The 12293-nt window shown below is 48.4% G+C and overlaps 1 protein-coding gene and 1 long non-coding RNA gene across 15 annotated transcripts in view; both read right to left on the bottom strand.

The window, feature by feature from the left end:
- Positions 1-12293, bottom strand: part of PUS3 (pseudouridine synthase 3) — a 39479-nt gene that overhangs the window by 6786 nt on the left and 20400 nt on the right. For all 6 annotated transcript variants that reach the window (XM_076057766.1, XM_076057769.1, XM_076057767.1 and 3 more), the window contains exon 8: positions 643-896. In XM_076057766.1, the coding sequence (XP_075913881.1) occupies positions 643-896 (254 nt within the window). The remainder of the gene's footprint in view (positions 1-642; positions 897-12293) is intronic.
- Positions 908-12290, bottom strand: LOC142907872 (uncharacterized). 9 transcript variants are annotated; one of them, XR_012931320.1, is made up of 3 exons: positions 1911-12290; positions 1346-1778; positions 908-1029 (listed from the first exon to the last, which is right to left on the bottom strand). It is a non-coding gene; the product is annotated as an uncharacterized LOC142907872 (long non-coding RNA). The 9 variants fall into 9 exon arrangements; XR_012931322.1 differs by having other exon boundaries at positions 908-1389; positions 1500-1778; XR_012931314.1 differs by having other exon boundaries at positions 908-1778; positions 1911-2118; positions 2163-12290.

Raw genomic sequence — 12293 nt, 5'->3', positions numbered from 1 at the left:
GACACACACAGAGACACACAGAGACAGAGACACACACAGAGACACACACACAGAGACACACACACAGAGACACAGAGACACACACACAGAGACACATACACACAGAGACACACAGACAGCGACACACACAGAGACACACAGAGACAGAGACACACACAGACAGAGACACACACAGAGACACACACACAGAGACACACACACAGAGACACAGAGACACACACACAGAGACACATACACACAGAGACACACAGACAGCGACACACACAGAGACACACAGAGACAGAGACACACACAGAGACACACACACACAGAGACACACACACAGAGACAGAGACAGGCGGTTACCCGCGGTGTCTGCGGCCGGCACGCGTGCCAGCAGGCTGGCCAGGATGCGAGTTCGCACGGCGCACAGAGAGACTCACACAGCGACACACACACACACACAGAGACACACAGAGACAGAGACACACACAGAGACACACACACAGAGACACAGAGACACACACAGAGACACACACACAGAGACACATACACACAGAGACACACAGACAGCGACACACACAGAGACACACAGAGACAGAGACTCACACAGAGACACACACACACAGAGACACACACACAGAGACAGAGACAGGCGGTTACCCGCGGTGTCTGCGGCTGGCACGCGTGCCAGCAGGCTGGCCAGGATGCGAGTTCGCACGGCGCACCGCGCCCGCTCCCCCTGCAGCTGCCGGCGCAGACACCGCGACGACTCCTCATCGTAGACCCACTGCACCACCTCCTCCTCCTCCTCCTCGTCGCCGGTGACCTCGTCGCCGCCGGCGTTGCCGAGGCAGTGGTTACGGCGGCGGTAATAGAGGCACCGGTCCAGCACCAGTGGGAGCTCGGAGGCCATGCTGTTCACGCAGCGACACCTCGTTACCGTAGTGACTACACCTCGTTACCGTAGTGACACTCCATCACCTCGTTACCGTAGAGACTACACCTCGTTACCGTAGAGACTACACCTCGTTACCGTAGAGACTACACCTCGTTACCGTAGTGACACTCCATCACCTCGTTACCGTAGAGACTACACCTCGTTACCGTAGAGACTACACCTCGTTACTGTAGAGACTCTCCATCACCTCGTTACCGTAGAGACTACACCTCGTTACCGTAGAGACACTCCATCACCTCGTTACCGTAGAGACTACACCTCGTTACCATAGAGACACTCCATCACCTCGTTACCGTAGAGACTACACCTCGTTACCATAGAGACACTCCATCACCTCGTTACCGTAGAGACTACACCTCGTTACCGTAGAGACTACACCTCGTTACCATAGAGACACTCCATCACCTCGTTACCGTAGTGACTACACCTCGTTACCGTAGAGACTACACCTCGTTACCGTAGAGACTACACCTCGTTACCGTAGAGACTACACCTCGTTACCGTAGAGACTACACCTCGTTACCGTAGAGACTACACCTCGTTACCGTAGAGACTACACCTCGTTACCGTAGAGACACTCCATCACCTCGTTACCGTAGAGACTACACCTCGTTACCGTAGAGACTACACCTCGTTACCGTAGAGACTACACCTCGTTACCGTAGAGACACTCCATCACCTCGTTACCGTAGAGACTACACCTCGTTACCGTAGAGACTACACCTCGTTACCGTAGAGACTACACCTCGTTACCGTAGAGACTACACCTCGTTACCGTAGAGACTACACCTCGTTACCGTAGAGACACTCCATCACCTCGTTACCGTAGAGACTACACCTCGTTACCGTAGAGACTACACCTCGTTACCGTAGAGACTACACCTCGTTACCGTAGAGACTACACCTCGTTACCATAGAGACTACACCTCGTTACCGTAGAGACTACACCTCGTTACCGTAGAGACTACACCTCGTTACCATAGAGACACTCCATCACCTCGTTACCGTAGAGACTACACCTCGTTACCGTAGAGACTACACCTCGTTACCGTAGAGACTACACCTCGTTACCGTAGAGACTACACCTCGTTACCATAGAGACTACACCTCGTTAACGTAGAGACTACACCTCGTTACCGTAGAGACTACACCTCGTTACCATAGAGACACTCCATCACCTCGTTACCATAGAGACTACACCTCGTTACCTTAGTGACTACACCTCGTTACCGTAGAGACTACACCTCGTTACCGTAGAGACTACACCTCGTTACCGTAGAGACTACACCTCGTTACCGTAGAGACTACACCTCGTTACCATAGAGACTACACCTCGTTACCTTAGTGACTACACCTCGTTACCATAGAGACTACACCTCGTTACCATAGAGACTACACCTCGTTACCGTAGAGACTACACCTCGTTACCTTAGTGACTACACCTCGTTACCGTAGAGACTACACCTCGTTACCATAGAGACTACACCTCGTTACCGTAGAGACTACGCCTCGTTACCGTAGAGACTACACCTCATTACCGTAGAGACTACACCTCGTTACCGTAGAGACTACACCTCGTTACCTTAGTGACTACACCTCGTTACCATAGAGACTACACCTCGTTACCATAGAGACTACACCTCGTTACCGTAGAGACTACACCTCGTTACCATAGAGACACTCCATCACCTCGTCACCGTAGTGACCACACCTCGTTACCGTAGAGACTACACCTCGTTACCGTAGAGACTACACCTCGTTACCGTAGAGACTACACCTCGTTACCGTAGAGACTACACCTCGTTACCGTAGAGACTACACCTCGTTACCTTAGTGACTACACCTCGTTACCGTAGAGACTACACCTCGTTACCGTAGAGACTACACCTCGTTACCGTAGAGACTACACCTCGTTACCGTAGAGACTACACCTCGTTACCGTAGAGACTACACCTCGTTACCGTAGTGACTACACCTCGTTACCGTAGAGACTACACCTCGTTACCGTAGAGACTACACCTCGTTACCGTAGAGACTACACCTCGTTACCGTAGAGACTACACCTCGTTACCGTAGAGACACTCCATCACCTCGTTACCGTAGAGACTACACCTCGTTACCATAGAGACTATACCTCGTTACCGTAGTGACTACACCTCGTTACCATAGAGACTACACCTCGTTACCGTAGAGACTACACCTCGTTACCGTAGAGACACTCCATCACCTCGTTACCGTAGAGACTACACCTCGTTACCGTAGAGACTACACCTCGTTACCGTAGAGACTACACCTCGTTACCGTAGAGACACTCCATCACCTCGTTACCGTAGAGACTACACCTCGTTACCATAGAGACACTCCATCACCTCGTTACCGTAGAGACACTCCATCACCTCGTTACCATAGAGACACTCCATCACCTCGTTACCATAGAGACACTCCATCACCTCGTTACCGTAGAGACTACACCTCGTTACCGTAGAGACTACACCTCGTTACCATAGAGACACTCCATCACCTCGTTACCGTAGAGACTACACCTCGTTACCGTAGAGACTACACCTCGTTACCGTAGAGACACTCCATCACCTCGTTACCGTAGAGACTACACCTCGTTACCGTAGAGACTACACCTCGTTATCGTAGTGACACTCCATCACCTCGTTACCGTAGAGACTACACGTCGTTACCGTAGAGACTACACTAGTCTATGAGACCATGTTGAGTCTATGAGTCTGTACTAAGTCTAGGGGTCCATGAGTCCAAGCCAAGTCTACAAGTCTATACTGAGTCTACGGGTCCATGAGTCCAAGCCAAGTCTACAAGTCCGCTACTAGTCTATGAGACCATGTTGAGTCTATAAGTCTGTACTGAGTCTATGAGTCCATGAGTCTACAAGTCCGCTACTAGTCTATGAGACCATGTTGAGTCGATAAGTCTGTACTGAGTCTACGAGTCCTTGAGTCCACGTCAAGTCTACAAGTCCGCTACTAGTCTATGAGACCATGTTGAGTCTATAAGTCTATACTGAGTCTACGAGTCCTTGCCGAGTCTACAAGTCCGCTACGAGTCTATGAGACCATGTTGAGTCTATAAGTCTATACTGAGTCTACGAGTCCTTGCCGAGTCTACAAGTCCGCTACTAGTCTATGAGACCATGTTGAGTCTATGAGTCTGTACTGAGTCTACGGGTCCATGGGTCCAAGCCAAGTCTACAAGTCCGCTACTAGTCTATGAGACCATGTTGAGTCTATAAGTCTATACTGAGTCTACGAGTCCTTGCCGAGTCTACAAGTCCGCTACTAGTCTATGAGACCATGTTGAGTCTATGAGTCTGTACTGAGTCTACGGGTCCATGAGTCCATGCCAAGTCTACAAGTCCGCTATGAGTTTATGAGACCATGTTGAGTCTATAAGTCTGTACTGAGTCTACGAGTCCTTGCCGAGTCTACGAGTCCGCTATGAGTCTATGAGACCATGTTGAGTCTATTAGTCTGTACTGAGTCTACGAGTCCAAGCCAAGTCTACAAGTCCGCTACTAGTCTATGAGACCATGTTGAGTCTATAAGTCTATACGGAGTCTACGGGTCCATGAGTCTACAAGTCCGCTACTAGTCTATGAGACCATGTTGAGTCTATAAGTCTATACTAAGTCTACGGGTCCATGAGTCCACGTCAAGTCTACAAGTCCGCTACTAGTCTATGAGACCATGTTGAGTCTATAAGTCTGTACTGAGTCTACGAGTCCTTGCCGAGTCTACGAGTCCGCTATGAGTCTAGGAGACCATGTTGAGTCTATAAGTCTATACTGAGTCTACGAGTCCACGAGTCTACAAGTCCGCTACTAGTCTATGAGACCATGTTGAGTCGATAAGTCTGTACTGAGTCTACGAGTCCTTGAGTCCACGTCAAGTCTACAAGTCCGCTACTAGTCTATGAGACCATGTTGAGTCTATAAGTCTATACTGAGTCTACGAGTCCTTGCCGAGTCTACAAGTCCGCTACGAGTCTATGAGACCATGTTGAGTCTATAAGTCTATACTAAGTCTACGGGTCCATGAGTCCACGTCAAGTCTACAAGTCCGCTACTAGTCTATGAGACCATGTTGAGTCTATAAGTCTGTACTGAGTCTACGAGTCCTTGCCGAGTCTACGAGTCCGCTATGAGTCTAGGAGACCATGTTGAGTCTATAAGTCTATACTGAGTCTACGAGTCCACGAGTCTACAAGTCCGCTACTAGTCTATGAGACCATGTTGAGTCGATAAGTCTGTACTGAGTCTACGAGTCCTTGAGTCCACGTCAAGTCTACAAGTCCGCTACTAGTCTATGAGACCATGTTGAGTCTATAAGTCTATACTGAGTCTACGAGTCCTTGCCGAGTCTACAAGTCCGCTACGAGTCTATGAGACCATGTTGAGTCTATAAGTCTATACTGAGTCTACGAGTCCTTGCCGAGTCTACAAGTCCGCTACTAGTCTATGAGACCATGTTGAGTCTATGAGTCTGTACTGAGTCTACGGGTCCATGGGTCCAAGCCAAGTCTACAAGTCCGCTATGAGTCTAGGAGACCATGTTGAGTCTATAAGTCTGTACTGAGTCTACGAGTCCATGAGTCTACAAGTCTGCTACTAGTCTATGAGACCATGTTGAGTCTATAAGTCTGTACTGAGTCCATGAGTCCATGCCAAGTCTACAAGTCCGCTACTAGTCTATGAGACCATGTTGAGTCTATAAGTCTATACTGAGTCTACGAGTCCTTGCCGAGTCTACAAGTCCGCTACTAGTCTATGAGACCATGTTGAGTCTATGAGTCTGTACTGAGTCTACGGGTCCATGAGTCCATGCCAAGTCTACAAGTCCGCTATGAGTTTATGAGACCATGTTGAGTCTATAAGTCTGTACTGAGTCTACGAGTCCTTGCCGAGTCTACGAGTCCGCTATGAGTCTATGAGACCATGTTGAGTCTATAAGTCTATACTGAGTCTATGGGTCCATGAGTCCATGCCAAGTCTACAAGTCCGCTACCAGTCTCTGAGACCATGTTGAGTCTATAAGTCTTTACTGAGTCTACGAGTCCATGAGTCTACAAGTCCGCTACTAGTCGATGAGACCATGTTGAGTCTATAAGTCTTTACTGAGTGTACGGGTCCATGAGTCCATGCCAAGTCTACGAGTCCGCTACTAGTCTATGAGACCATGTTGAGTCTATAAGTCTATACTGAGTCTAGGGGTCCATGAGTCCATGCCAAGTCTACAAGTCCGCTACCAGTCTCTGAGACCATGTTGAGTCTATAAGTCTATACTGAGTCTACGGGTCCATGAGTCCAAGCCAAGTCTACAAGTCCGCTACTAGTCTATGAGACCATGTTGAGTCTATAAGTCTGTACTGAGTCTACGAGTCCTTGAGTCCAAGCCAAGTCTACAAGTCCGCTACGTGTCTATGAGACCATGTTGAGTCTATAAGTCTTTACTGAGTCTACGAGTCCGTGAGTCCATGCCAAGTCTACAAGTCCGCTACTAGTCTATGAGACCATGTTGAGTCTACGAGTCTGTACTGAGTCTACGGGTCCATGAGTCCACGTCAAGTCTACAAGTCCGCTACTAGTCTATGAGACCATGTTGAGTCTATGAGTCTGTACTGAGTCTACGAGTCCTTGCCGAGTCTACGAGTCCGCTACTAGTCTATGAGACCATGTTGAGTCTATAAGTCTGTACTGAGTCTACGGGTCCATGAGTCCACGTCAAGTCTACAAGTCCGCTACTAGTCGATGAGACCATGTTGAGTCTATAAGTCTGTACTGAGTCTACGAGTACGCGCCGAGTCTACGAGTCTGCTATGAGTCTATGAGACCATGTTGAGTCTATAAGTCTATACTGAGTCTATGGGTCCATGAGTCCATGCCAAGTCTACAAGTCCGCTACCAGTCTCTGAGACCATGTTGAGTCTATAAGTCTTTACTGAGTCTACGAGTCCATGAGTCTACAAGTCCGCTACTAGTCGATGAGACCATGTTGAGTCTATAAGTCTTTACTGAGTCTACGGGTCCATGAGTCCATGCCAAGTCTACGAGTCCGCTACCAGTCTCTGAGACCATGTTGAGTCTATAAGTCTTTACTGAGTCTACGAGTCCATGAGTCTACAAGTCCGCTACTAGTCTATGAGACCATGTTGAGTCTATAAGTCTATACTGAGTCTACGAGTCCTTGCCGAGTCTACAAGTCCGCTACTAGTCTATGAGACCATGTTGAGTCTATGAGTCTGTACTGAGTCTACGGGTCCATGAGTCCATGCCAAGTCTACAAGTCCGCTATGAGTTTATGAGACCATGTTGAGTCTATAAGTCTGTACTGAGTCTACGAGTCCTTGCCGAGTCTACGAGTCCGCTATGAGTCTATGAGACCATGTTGAGTCTATAAGTCTATACTGAGTCTATGGGTCCATGAGTCCATGCCAAGTCTACAAGTCCGCTACCAGTCTCTGAGACCATGTTGAGTCTATAAGTCTTTACTGAGTCTACGAGTCCATGAGTCTACAAGTCCGCTACTAGTCGATGAGACCATGTTGAGTCTATAAGTCTTTACTGAGTGTACGGGTCCATGAGTCCATGCCAAGTCTACGAGTCCGCTACTAGTCTATGAGACCATGTTGAGTCTATAAGTCTATACTGAGTCTAGGGGTCCATGAGTCCATGCCAAGTCTACAAGTCCGCTACCAGTCTCTGAGACCATGTTGAGTCTATAAGTCTATACTGAGTCTACGGGTCCATGAGTCCAAGCCAAGTCTACAAGTCCGCTACTAGTCTATGAGACCATGTTGAGTCTATAAGTCTGTACTGAGTCTACGAGTCCTTGAGTCCAAGCCAAGTCTACAAGTCCGCTACGTGTCTATGAGACCATGTTGAGTCTATAAGTCTTTACTGAGTCTACGAGTCCGTGAGTCCATGCCAAGTCTACAAGTCCGCTACTAGTCTATGAGACCATGTTGAGTCTACGAGTCTGTACTGAGTCTACGGGTCCATGAGTCCACGTCAAGTCTACAAGTCCGCTACTAGTCTATGAGACCATGTTGAGTCTATGAGTCTGTACTGAGTCTACGAGTCCTTGCCGAGTCTACGAGTCCGCTACTAGTCTATGAGACCATGTTGAGTCTATAAGTCTGTACTGAGTCTACGGGTCCATGAGTCCACGTCAAGTCTACAAGTCCGCTACTAGTCGATGAGACCATGTTGAGTCTATAAGTCTGTACTGAGTCTACGAGTACGCGCCGAGTCTACGAGTCTGCTATGAGTCTATGAGACCATGTTGAGTCTATAAGTCTATACTGAGTCTATGGGTCCATGAGTCCATGCCAAGTCTACAAGTCCGCTACCAGTCTCTGAGACCATGTTGAGTCTATAAGTCTTTACTGAGTCTACGAGTCCATGAGTCTACAAGTCCGCTACTAGTCGATGAGACCATGTTGAGTCTATAAGTCTTTACTGAGTCTACGGGTCCATGAGTCCATGCCAAGTCTACGAGTCCGCTACTAGTCTATGAGACCATGTTGAGTCTATAAGTCTATACTGAGTCTAGGGGTCCATGAGTCCATGCCAAGTCTACAAGTCCGCTACCAGTCTCTGAGACCATGTTGAGTCTATAAGTCTATACTGAGTCTACGGGTCCATGAGTCCAAGCCAAGTCTACAAGTCCGCTACTAGTCTATGAGACCATGTTGAGTCTATAAGTCTGTACTGAGTCTACGAGTCCTTGAGTCCAAGCCAAGTCTACAAGTCCGCTACGTGTCTATGAGACCATGTTGAGTCTATAAGTCTTTACTGAGTCTACGAGTCCGTGAGTCCATGCCAAGTCTACAAGTCCGCTACTAGTCTATGAGACCATGTTGAGTCTACGAGTCTGTACTGAGTCTACGAGTCCTTGAGTCCATGCCGAGTCTACGAGTCCGCTACGAGTCGATGAGACCATGTGGAGTCTATGAGTCTGTACTGAGTCTACGGGTCCGTGAGTCCTTGCCGAGTCTACAAGTCCGCTACTAGTCTATGAGACCATGTTGAGTCTATAAGTCTGTACTGAGTCTACGAGTCCTTGAGTCCAAGCCAAGTCTACAAGTCCGCTACGTGTCTATGAGACCATGTTGAGTCTATAAGTCTTTACTGAGTCTACGAGTCCGTGAGTCCATGCCAAGTCTACAAGTCCGCTACTAGTCTATGAGACCATGTTGAGTCTACGAGTCTGTACTGAGTCTACGAGTCCTTGAGTCCATGCCGAGTCTACGAGTCCGCTACGAGTCGATGAGACCATGTGGAGTCTATGAGTCTGTACTGAGTCTACGGGTCCGTGAGTCCTTGCCGAGTCTACAAGTCCGCTACTAGTCTATGAGACCATGTTGAGTCTACGAGTCTGTACTGAGTCTACGAGTCCTTGAGTCCATGCCGAGTCTACGAGTCCGCTACGAGTCGATGAGACCATGTGGAGTCTATGAGTCTGTACTGAGTCTACGAGTCCGCGCTGAGTCTACGAGTCCGCTACTAGTCTATGAGACCATGTTGAGTCTATAAGTCTATACTGAGTCTACGAGTCCTTGAGTCCAAGCCAAGTCTACAAGTCCGCTACTAGTCTATGAGACCATGTTGAGTCTATGAGTCTGTATTGAGTCTACGAGTCCATGAGTCTACAAGTCCGCTACTAGTCTATGAGACCATGTTGAGTCTACAAGTCTGTACTGAGTCTACGAGTACGCGCCGAGTCTACGAGTCTGCTATGAGTCTATGAGACCATGTTGAGTCTATAAGTCTATACTGAGTCTATGGGTCCATGAGTCCATGCCAAGTCTACAAGTCCGCTACCAGTCTCTGAGACCATGTTGAGTCTATAAGTCTTTACTGAGTCTACGAGTCCATGAGTCTACAAGTCCGCTACTAGTCGATGAGACCATGTTGAGTCTATAAGTCTTTACTGAGTCTACGGGTCCATGAGTCCATGCCAAGTCTACGAGTCCGCTACTAGTCTATGAGACCATGTTGAGTCTATAAGTCTATACTGAGTCTAGGGGTCCATGAGTCCATGCCAAGTCTACAAGTCCGCTACCAGTCTCTGAGACCATGTTGAGTCTATAAGTCTATACTGAGTCTACGGGTCCATGAGTCCAAGCCAAGTCTACAAGTCCGCTACTAGTCTATGAGACCATGTTGAGTCTATAAGTCTGTACTGAGTCTACGAGTCCTTGAGTCCAAGCCAAGTCTACAAGTCCGCTACGTGTCTATGAGACCATGTTGAGTCTATAAGTCTTTACTGAGTCTACGAGTCCGTGAGTCCATGCCAAGTCTACAAGTCCGCTACTAGTCTATGAGACCATGTTGAGTCTACGAGTCTGTACTGAGTCTACGAGTCCTTGAGTCCATGCCGAGTCTACGAGTCCGCTACGAGTCGATGAGACCATGTGGAGTCTATGAGTCTGTACTGAGTCTACGGGTCCGTGAGTCCTTGCCGAGTCTACAAGTCCGCTACTAGTCTATGAGACCATGTTGAGTCTATAAGTCTGTACTGAGTCTACGAGTCCTTGAGTCCAAGCCAAGTCTACAAGTCCGCTACGTGTCTATGAGACCATGTTGAGTCTATAAGTCTTTACTGAGTCTACGAGTCCGTGAGTCCATGCCAAGTCTACAAGTCCGCTACTAGTCTATGAGACCATGTTGAGTCTACGAGTCTGTACTGAGTCTACGAGTCCTTGAGTCCATGCCGAGTCTACGAGTCCGCTACGAGTCGATGAGACCATGTGGAGTCTATGAGTCTGTACTGAGTCTACGGGTCCGTGAGTCCTTGCCGAGTCTACAAGTCCGCTACTAGTCTATGAGACCATGTTGAGTCTACGAGTCTGTACTGAGTCTACGAGTCCTTGAGTCCATGCCGAGTCTACGAGTCCGCTACGAGTCGATGAGACCATGTGGAGTCTATGAGTCTGTACTGAGTCTACGAGTCCGCGCTGAGTCTACGAGTCCGCTACTAGTCTATGAGACCATGTTGAGTCTATAAGTCTATACTGAGTCTACGAGTCCTTGAGTCCAAGCCAAGTCTACAAGTCCGCTACTAGTCTATGAGACCATGTTGAGTCTATGAGTCTGTATTGAGTCTACGAGTCCATGAGTCTACAAGTCCGCTACTAGTCTATGAGACCATGTTGAGTCTACAAGTCTGTACTGAGTCTACGAGTTCTTGAGTCCAAGCCAAGTATACAAGTCCGCTACGTGTCTATGAGACCATGTTGAGTCTATAAGTCTTTACTGAGTCTACGAGTCCGTGAGTCCATGCCAAGTCTACAAGTCCGCTACTAGTCTATGAGACCATGTTGAGTCTATGAGTCTTTACTGAGTCTACGAGTCCGTGAGTCCATGCCAAGTCTACAAGTCCGCTACTAGTCTATGAGACCATGTTGAGTCTATGAGTCTATACTGAGTCTACGGGTCCGTGAGTCCTTGCCGAGTCTACAAGTCCGCTACTAGTCTATGAGACCATGTTGAGTCTACGAGTCTTTACTGAGTCTACGAGTCCGTGAGTCCATGCCAAGTCTACAAGTCCGCTACTAGTCTATGAGACCATGTTGAGTTTATGAGTCTGTACTGAGTCTACGAGTCCACGAGTCCGCGCTGAGTCTACGAGTCCGCTACTAGTCTATGAGACCATGTTGAGTCTATGAGTCTGTACTGAGTCTACGAGTCCATGAGTCCATGCCAAGTCTACAAGTCCGCTACGTGTCTATGAGACCATGTTGAGTCTATAAGTCTATACTGAGTCTACGGGTCCATGAGTCTACAAGTCCACTACTAGTTTATGAGACCATGTTGAGTCTAAGTCTGTACTGAGTCTACGGGTCCTTGCCGAGTCTACGAGTCCGCTATGAGTCTATGAGACCATGTTGAGTCTATAAGTCTGTACTGAGTCTACGGGTCCATGAGTCCATGCCAAGTCTACAAGTCCGCTACTAGTCTATGAGACCATGTTGAGTCTATGAGTCTTTACTGAGTCTACGAGTCCATGAGTCCGCGCTGAGTCTATGGGTCCACGAGTCCGCGCTGAGTCTACGAGTCCGCTACTAGTCTATGAGACCATGTTGAGTCTATAAGTCTGTACTGAGTCTACGGGTCCTTGCTGAGTCTACGAGTCCACGCTGAGTCTATGGGTCCACGAGTCCGCGCTGAGTCTACGAGTCCGCTACTAGTCTATAAGACCATGTTGAGTCTATGAGACCATGTTGAGTCTATGAGACCATGTTGAGTCTACGAGTCCTTGCCGAGTCTACGAGTCCGCGCTGAGTCTACGGGTCCACGAGTCCACGCCGAGTCCCACCACCACCC

The sequence above is a fragment of the Petromyzon marinus genome, chromosome 84 (genome assembly GCF_048934315.1).
Source record: "Petromyzon marinus isolate PM22_M1 ecotype Great Lakes invasive population chromosome 84, UKy_Petmar_22M1.pri1.0, whole genome shotgun sequence".
In the NCBI taxonomy this organism is placed as follows: Eukaryota; Metazoa; Chordata; class Hyperoartia; order Petromyzontiformes; family Petromyzontidae; genus Petromyzon; species Petromyzon marinus.
Note: the sequence above shows the minus strand (reverse complement) of the source record. Positions and strands in the feature narration are given on the sequence as shown.